General features: G+C 30.8%; 2 protein-coding genes across 2 annotated transcripts; one reads left to right on the top strand and one right to left on the bottom strand.

Annotated features, from left to right (window-relative positions):
* Positions 1 to 260: 260 nt before the first annotated feature.
* LOC113367586 (oocyte zinc finger protein XlCOF6.1-like) lies at positions 261 to 3,035 on the bottom strand. Its single transcript, XM_026609180.1, has 4 exons — positions 2,836 to 3,035; positions 2,609 to 2,755; positions 1,955 to 2,338; positions 261 to 908 (listed from the first exon to the last, which is right to left on the bottom strand). Exons 1-4 carry the CDS (start codon positions 2,962 to 2,964, stop codon positions 261 to 263), a joined length of 1,308 nt encoding a protein of 435 aa, XP_026464965.1. The 5' UTR covers positions 2,965 to 3,035.
* Positions 3,036 to 3,731: 696 nt separating this feature from the next.
* On the top strand, positions 3,732 to 9,514 carry LOC113367585 (adhesion G protein-coupled receptor A3-like). Its single transcript, XM_026609179.1, has 13 exons — positions 3,732 to 3,820; positions 3,882 to 4,097; positions 4,163 to 4,382; positions 4,444 to 4,576; positions 4,647 to 4,877; positions 4,941 to 5,110; positions 5,627 to 5,819; positions 5,887 to 6,026; positions 6,098 to 6,259; positions 6,332 to 6,497; positions 6,561 to 6,804; positions 6,877 to 8,060; positions 8,142 to 9,514. The coding sequence occupies exons 1-13, from the start codon at positions 3,732 to 3,734 to the stop codon at positions 9,512 to 9,514; spliced, it is 4,521 nt and encodes a 1,506-aa protein (XP_026464964.1).
* Positions 9,515 to 9,773: the final 259 nt, after the last annotated feature.

Here is a 9,773-nt window from a genome sequence, read left to right as displayed (position 1 = left end):
AATATTTTATTGCAGCAATCGCAGTTATTAGAGGATAGCTAGGAAAAGTATAGTGAATAATAATAATTCATTTGATTTATGGATCACCAAGTTGATAGTATAAAGTCAAGTCAATACAACACATAGGAGAATTGAAAGCTGTAAACAAATTTAGAGAATAAAGAGATGAATAAAAACTAAATAAATAATATGGCAAATAACCATAGATGATTAAGAAATTCAGGATGCACAATTTAATAATCATTCATCATAAAGTATATTTATGATACCATATTTTCTTCTATAACAACTTCATTTAATTCTACAATTGCATTTTCACTATCATTACATGGTTCATTTTTGACGATTTTATTCTTTTCATGCAATTTCATATGCGATCGCAAGCAATGAGCTTGTGCAAAGCCTTTGTTGCATATCGTACATAAATGTGGTCGTTCACCAGTATGCGTTTGTGTGTGAACTTTTAATGCATATGGTCTTGCAAATGCTTTTTGACATATTTGACAAACATAAGGCTTTTCTCCTGTATGGACTCTTTTATGAACTTTCAATCTACAACTGTTCCTGAATTTCTTATCACAAAAGGGGCACTCAAAAGGCTTCTCACCTGAGTGTGTACGTTTATGTAATGTAAAGATGCTGCTATATCTATATTTTGCACCACATATATTACAAATATATGGATAAGAATTTGAATGTAGTCTCATATGGATTTCCAGATCGCAATTTTGTTTGAATGTTTTACCACATTCAGTACATAAGAATGGTCGTTCTCCAGTATGAGAATATTTATGAGACTCATAGCTGCGATATTGTGAAAAATCTCTACCACAAATATCACAATGGTATTGTTTACCTGTTCTATGGTAATTCATGTGACGATTGTAATGTGTTTCTGATACACATTTCTGTAACAGAAAAAAATCTATGAATATTAAAATAATGATGTGAAATCTAAAGGGCACCCATTAGTTATGTGGCAATTTTTATGTTAGCTAATGCATTTGAAATACAAATTTAGTTATCGTTACGGTGAAATGTAAAAAAATCGTTGCTTTTTTTTTGTTAATTTTGCTGTTTTATATCAATGCATCGAAAACAAACATAATCAACTTTAGAATGTTGTTGACAAACGGGATTGTGGCATTTTACGCAGAAAAATCGAGTTTTGCGTTTAGTCTTTTCGTTTTCGGCATGTAAACAGATTTCACAAAGCTTTTTCTTTTCAAGTGTTGTCGGGCCGCTTCCGTTAGCAACATATGCTTCATGAATCTGAAATAATATAATGAAGATAAATGAAAAAAGCGGCGCCTTCAAATTTAATATGAAATTCAAATGAAAACGAAATGAGGTGCATCGCCTTTGAAATGAGATGTAAAACTCAAAGTGAAAATATAATTTCAATTGAACTGCGTACTAATGGCTACAGGTTTGCCACAAAAAAGGTTTTGAACTCAGTATGGGTAGAAAAATTGTTGATTATGTGCGCATTATTCATCTGATTCATTGTTTGCGATAACCAATAAGTTTGATAGATTTTCAAGGCATTTTCATATGTGTGCGTGTAAATACTAACATTCATGTTACAATACACCTAGCAAATAATACATAAAACGCAGTTTGAATAGAAAATACCAGAAAAAAAGACAAAAGACTGATCAAAACTCATCATATTTCATGCAAAATGTATGGGTGGTCTAGACAGACCACTCCGACCATTTTAAGTATAAAAAAATTAATATCCTTATAATTATCTGACAGCTAATGAAATTTTAGGAAATGTCAAGAAATTTCAAGTCGATAGGATTACTAGAAAATATATTTTTTTAAATTGAAGTCGGAAAAAGTCTGGCCAGACCACTCCAACCGACAGAGGGTTAAATTCCAACATATGATTTTTAAAAATAATTAAGATTTATTAAAATCATAGCTGTAAAAGCAGAAGAAAACTTACTTTATTGCATATAGAACAAATTAGCTTTGCTTCATCAAGTGTTGCACTTCCACTATGATTTCGTATAACATGTAGATCCAATGATGTCTTTAATTTAAATTGCCTTTTACATTGTGTACAATTATGCTTTTTTGCTCCTTCATTTACATTGATCAACTTATTATTTTTAACAGCCTTTGATTTTTTTTCTGATATTGGTTCATCTTTAGGATCATTAGATTCTATTTTGTGATCTTCTAATTTTTCAAATTGATCACTAATTGGATCTTCCAAAATTGCCACTACATTATTTGTTAATAATTCATCATCACTGATTTCAACATATTCATCTGTAGCTTCAAAACCATTCTCATCAAAATCAATTTTATCATTTTCATAATCAACCTAAGAATATATTTCAATTAAATCTTTGCGCAAAATAGACAAACATGGAAAAACAATAAGAGCTGTATCTATATCGATACATTTAGATAGTAGATACAAATGGCATAATTTAGAGTAAAGAATTGTAATTTAAAGTAAAATAATAAATATTTTACTAATTATTGATCTGATTTAGATTAATGTAAGTTTTAAGAGAAATGTTTTACTATTGCAAATTGTCCTGCCTAGTAACATGCAGTAGAAATATATAGGTCTTTTAACATTTAATACCTCGGACTGTGTAGTTTCAATTTGCTCAAACTGTTGTTTCAATAGTCTTTCATTTTTCTCGCACATCATACGAAAAGAATAGGCGCTCTCTATTATATTGATACAAGATTTACAAATATGTTGAGGAAATCCATCATCACGATTAATCTACAAATAAATTTATGCAGATTTAGATAAATATAAAGTAAGAGATATATTGCGAAAGTGAACAAAAATGAAATATATACTTCTAAATCAGCACAAGTGAGCAAAAGATCCCTGAGGCTTAAAATTTTTTTACATATCATGCCTCGTGTGAATAATGATTTCATGTCGAACCCATCCTTCAGACAACTCCTGCATGTTTCGTTTGTCATTTTTATTTAATTTTTAAGAATTTAGTTAAACATGAGGCAAACAACCATTACTTGACAGCAGAATATTTTGATTTGGGATGATTGGTTTTATTTTGTGCTGTTTTTTAAGTTGCGAACTTGTGAAAGAGATTGTCAACCATAGATGAAAGATGTAAAAGATTGGATGTTCAATTCGATTTAACAAGGCGAGGATGATCTATATTATGATTGTTAGTACTCTATGGCATCAGGACATTTGACGTTTTGTTTATATGTTTAATTTTTTAAAGAAATGCTTTATTTTATTTATTATGTATGAAATCCTTCTCAAAATACAAATTTTATACATTAAATGAATATATTTTACCTATATGCGGTACACAATTATATATAAATAAGTTTAGAAATATGTTTTATGTAGATAAACATATTGTTTATTTGAAAGGTTTTGCTTTTGTAAACAAATAAATATGAAACCAAGGCAAGACTTATTTTATCATTTACGGAAACTTTAATTAATTCTTGATTATAAAATTATTAATAATGTAAAAAATATTATCATTTATAATAATGTCTTGTACGTTACAGGTTGTGTGGATCTCAAGACACTTGATTGTGATAAAGCTAAAAGCAAAATGAAACCGACAATGTGCAAAGAATTACTATTTTATCTATTGATTATCATAAACAATTTTTATATAATAAGTTCTGAATGTCCACAACAATGTATATGTGATAAAAAAATCAAACAAACCATCACAGATGGAATACAATCAGAAAAATATTACATGAAAGTTAAATGCAATTTATTAAGTGAAGATGTTGATAATTTACAAAAAATTAACTTTGGCGATTTTGCTTTAGATATAATTCATTTGTAAGTTTGTAACTCATATTATGTATTCAGTATTTTGTTTATATCATTTTCTTTTTTTCAGAGATTTAAGTGAAAATCAACTGACCAAGTTAGATAATTTTTCATTCTCAAATTTAACCAATTTAAAAAGATTGGATTTATCAGCAAATCTTGTACAAAATTTAGATAAAAAGTATTTTCAAAGTATGAAGAATTTAGAAAAATTAATTCTTAGGCAAAATCAAATAAAATCTATACCACAAGGAACATTTCAAAACTTGCTGTCGTTAAAACAACTGTAAGTTAAAATAATTTTACTATAAGAAATGGTTTGGCAAACGTAATTAATTTCATTATTTGCAGAGATTTATCAGCAAATCCTTTGAAATGTGATTGTGATCTAATTTGGATATTAGACTGGGCGCAAAGGAATTCTGTGAAATTATCACCAGGACCAAAATGTCAAAGTCCTTCAGATTTCAAAAATAGTTCTTTAAAGAAATTAAAAGTCGGTATAGATATGCATTGCGAGACGCCTATCACTCAGCAAAATCATGTTCAATTGAACCCAAGATACAATCAGGTATTAATTTATTTTAACGATTAATTTAGTTCCTTCTTAAATGCGTATATTATTGTTTCAGGTTGTTTTTGAAGGTGATTCTTTGCAAATACATTGTTTAATAAGCAGTAAATACAATACTGATGAAAATTTAGATCAAAACACAATATCTCCTTGGAGTTGGACACCGCATAATTCAAAACAATTCTCAATAGGTATTATTAATATACCTATAAATCTCCATTATTAGATTGAAACCTAATAATTCAATTTTATTTGTTTTAGACATTAAATATAACGATCTTGCGAGTATGTTTCCAGATATAAACATAATTAATAGATTTGTATCCGATGGTGGAATCATTGATTCACGTCTAGATATTGAAAACATTCGTCACAATCAATCTGGACAATTTTCTTGCAAAATGGTATCACCCAAAATGAATGTCTCCAAAAGTCTTGATGTAGTTGTTATTTCGAATGAAACAAAATATTGTCAAACAAACACCACAAAAGGTCAGTACATACTTCTATTTCTTACCATATCACAATTGACTTTCAAAATATGTATCTGTACAGATAATAAAGGCATATATACTTGGCCTGCTACGGTTGTTGGTAACAACGTAGTTTTAAGATGCCAAGGACAAAGTAGCGGTCAAGCATTTGCAACTCATTATTGTTCTGTTAATGGGAATTGGTCTGGTTTGAACACGAGAGGTTGTCCATATGTGAACGAGATAACAAAGGTATTTGAATATTTTTGATCAGTTATTGTATTTTAATTTACGTTGTTTTAGCAACAGCAAATTTTGAAATGTTTCTTATGGTATAGATTTTTATCTGATTTTGCCTCAGAATAAATTTTTCCAAACTCTGCATATATTGCTAATACTTCTTATATCACTTTTGTACAAGATTTGCTGATAAATCCCATTTTTTTAATTGGTTAAATTTGAGAATATAAAATTATCTAACTTGGTCAGTTGATTTTCACTTAAATCTCTGATAAAATAGAAAATAATATAAAAAAATTACTAATACTAATATATAATATGAGTTACAAACTTACAAATGTATTATATCTATAGCAAAATTTCAAAAATTATTTTTTTGTAAATTATCAACATCTTTACTTTATACATATTGCATTTAATTTTTATGTAATATTTTTCTGATCGTATTCTGTCTGATTTTTTGACTGATTGCATAACAATTATATATGATAATTACTATATCACATTATACAATATACCATATTTCAGATACTAGAACAATTCGCAAAGGTCAACTTAAGTCTGACAAGAAATACTATAGTAGAAAGTTCACGAGTCTTAAGGAATTTAACTTTGGTATCTGCAGCTAATATAACAAAATATAATGATCCCGATGATGTAGTTTTTATTGTGCATACCTTTCATAATTATATTGAATATTTGTCCCAAGAAAAGGAATTAGGTATGCTATAAATATGCTAATAAATTGGACAATAATATAATAATGATTTATGTAATGTTTATTGCAGGACCTATACTAATAGATATAGCCAGCGAGCTTATGAAATTCCCAAAACATATTTTAAATGCAGCTCAAAGACTTAATAATTCTTGTACTGAACTTGTAAGAGATTTAGAACTTACTGCTTCTTTTGCACCCGCACTCCAAGTTAGTTTTATTAGATGAAAATAAATACTGTAATGACTATGAAATAGTCTATAATAACATTTACCTTGTAGAAAAATCTTGCTTTGGAAGAATTTCAAGTGAACCAAGACAGTTTTACTGGTTTGACTTGCTCATGGCATATTTTTGAAGATGCTAGAGTTTTTCATTGCTCTATTTCAAACCAATCACTGTTACGCAGTCCACAGAATCATCTAATAGATGCCATAATACAGGTCAAGTCTACAACTGAGATATTAGAATAATGCATTACCGCTTTTTCCATAATATTTAATTTTTTCTTTTAGATTCCACCTTCAGTTCTTAGAGATTTTGACACTCAAACAAAATCAGCTCCTTCTTCACATAATCTTCTAGTTGGCATGTTTGAAAATAATAACTTTTTTCCCATATTAAATAAGAACGGCTCGGAAAATTTTAATATACTATCATGTATAGTTGGAGTAAAAATAGGTAATAAATAGGATACGATATTTATATGAGTTCATTTTGATTCAAATTAACATGTATTTTTAGAAAATCAAACCATTAAAAATCTAAATGAACCGATACAAATTATGCTACGACTGCCGAATTTTATGCGGGGCGATAGAGCTCCAATACCTGTCTGGTGGAATCAGCAATTGCTATTGGGACATGGAGATTGGTCAATGGAAGGATGCCACTTATCTTACACTAATAATGAATTGTTCATATTCACTTGTGATAATGTTGGATATTATGCACTTATGCAAGAACCATCTATAGCTAATTCTAGCAGGTGATGATTTGTTAATTATTTATAATTATGAAGACTGTACTTTTAGTTAATTGATAATTTCTCCAATTACAGCAATGAACCGATGGGTGCCAAGTTTAGATTCCTGCATTTAGCTGTGTACATTGGAAGCTGTTTACAATTTATCTGTTTGATGATTACCATTGTAACATATATAATTTACTTCAATGCTATTTTGATGCCAAGAAAGACAAAACATTCATTGATTAACACTTGGATTGCTATGTTGTTACTCTGCTTATCGTTTACATTAGGCATTTTTCAAACCGAGTCAAGATTATTATGCCAGACCGCCGGAATTATACAGCACTACTTATTTTTATCATGCCTTTTGTGGATGTCTGTAACAGTCAGTGATATGTATAAAAGACTTTCTGCTAAGGATCCTGTTTTATCAGATGATTTATTACAATCAGAACCACCAATCCCTAAACCAATAGTTGGTTTGTACCTGCTAGGATGGGGAGTTTCTCTCATAGTATGTGGTATTTCTGGTGCAGTCAACATGAAGCAATATGCATCTTTCGATTATTGCTTCTTATCATCCAAAGCATCGTTAACTACAGTTTTTGTTCCAATGTCAGGAATGATATTATTTATTATATCGATGTTTTTAATAGTTTGCTGGGCTATCAGACGCTATGATATGTTAGGACATATGTCGGAAGGAACTCAGGCAACAGAAAACGTTGATATAGAATTGCTCGAACCTCAAACGGTGACAAGTGGTGGTAGACAGAGTGCGCAAAGTATTTCAACGCCTACATCGTGCGAAATGGAAGACCAAGAGAATTCTCCGAAAATTCAATTAAAAGCGCATGTAATAGTGTTATTTTTACATTGCTGCATGTGGTCCACTGCAGCAGTTTATATCAGCAGGCCTCTGAAGCACCTAGTAATATACGATGAGGATATATTCGGCTCGCTGTATGGTATTTCAGCATCAATATGTGGAGTTTTCATATTGTTTTTCTATAGTGTTGCGCGTAGCGATGTTCGCAGCCAATTGGAGACCATGATATGTTGCCCGAAAGGTCAAAAGCGTTGGTGTCGTTCGAGAACAATTTCCGACGCCACTTCAAATAATAAACCTCAGCAGGTAGAACTATTAGGCAGTGTCCCTTTACAGCCAATATCCAATCAAGACGCGGCAGCACTTGCTCTAAGTCAATCTTTACACGCAAGTTCTGGGAAAACCATCAAACGTAACAGTGGTAACGCTCGGGATTTAATCCCTAATGACCCACAGGCTGTTGTAATTCATCGTAAGCACTACAGATCCACTGATTCTCCAATGAGTTTTGCAGAAAATCAAAATGGTGCAGAGATGTTCTACAATCCCAATCAGAGCAACGTAGCGCGAAAATTTTTCAAAAAACAAAAACGCCACATGAAGCACAATAACTTAGAAATCCATCGACTAACAGATGGATCAAAGAGTGATGGAGGTTCCATTATTTTCAAGCCTCGTTCGGCATTGGAAGCCGGCGTTATGACTACGAATATATTTGCTACTAGTTCTAAAGTTAATAATATAAACATTCATGCCGAACAGAAGCCTTGTAATAAAGAGGTTCAGAAGCATTGCAATATATTATCTGACACAGAGTCAGATTTCATAGAAAGAATAAGTCCTCATGCAATACATTTCATACCCGCCTCGGACGGGATGTGTGTTTCCATGAAGCACAAGAAAAGCAATAACGTTGCCAATATATATACAAACGTACCAGAAACTTCTTTACCGGAGCATCAGAGGGTACCTTTGGTTAAAAATGACTTTGCTTCAATGTCTTCTGAAGATACAAAAATTTTGCGGCCAATATCCTCCAAAATCTTATGTGAAAGTTCTTATGATCCGACACCGAGTGTTTATTCTGAGCTAGATAGCACTTTAGAAGAAAAGAAAGACTTTAGTAGCAATCTAGGCCCTTGTCACTCACCAAAGTCTTTTCTAGATTTTGATGAACTTAATCACACTCCAACCAAAAACAATGAATTTATGAGTGTAAAACAAGACCATAATAATAAATCTGAAAGTCCAATTTTGTTCCCTTCTAATATTGTCAATTTATATGACCATAAATCTGACAACGCCGAATATTTACGGTCAAGCAGCCCCTTACTAGAAGATTTCATAAACTATCATCAAGCAGATGAATTTGAACCCAATTTTGATAGTGACTGCAACTATGTGCAATATCCTACTTCAGAATTAAGTATAAAAAGTCACGGCTTATATGCCCCTCAACCAGAAATAGGTGGGAACGATTTAAATATGACTTTGATAAATGAAGCTGATCTAAGATGCATCCAAAATCGCGTCCACGACAACGATTTTCCTTATCAGCCATCAGAAATAAGTGCTATAAGTTCTTTAACCAATGACAACATACGTTCAGGTAAAACATATCAAAACTGTTCCCCATATAGACAATCGTCAGCTAGTTTGAATAGTGTGAGTGACATCATGCAAAGTTCCCAGTATCAAGATTATGCCCAAGTGCATAGTACCTCTATCGATGATCTTTATGAACAAATCAAGTGTAGACCAAGACCAAGAACCAGATCATCGGCTTATTATGTCAACAGTGAAAATTTCAAATCCCCCCATTCAAGATCTATGGAATGTGATTTGAATAGTCATGAGAGAAATGACTTTGATGTGAAGAACGATAAATACGAAAGCTAGTAAATTTATCATGCTCAAGTTTAATATGTATTGTAATTTCTAAACTGTAACCGATGTACCTTAACAGAAAGAACAATCATGTTTAATATAAGAACTGCAGAAATTTTAATTACAAGACTAAATAATTAAGACTGACTATATTCTGCATTTTATAAATATAAAGAAACTATTTTATTATATGTCTATTAATAATCATATGTATAATTTATGTCGAAAGTGATTCTAATTGCAATTAAAATAAATATGTATTTTTTATATA

Source organism: Ctenocephalides felis, unplaced genomic scaffold, assembly GCF_003426905.1.
Source record: "Ctenocephalides felis isolate EL2017-DRISC unplaced genomic scaffold, ASM342690v1 CF-g0.4_SCAFFOLD_01170, whole genome shotgun sequence".
Classification (NCBI taxonomy): domain Eukaryota; kingdom Metazoa; phylum Arthropoda; class Insecta; order Siphonaptera; family Pulicidae; genus Ctenocephalides; species Ctenocephalides felis.
This window is presented reverse-complemented; position numbering and strand designations above follow the sequence as displayed.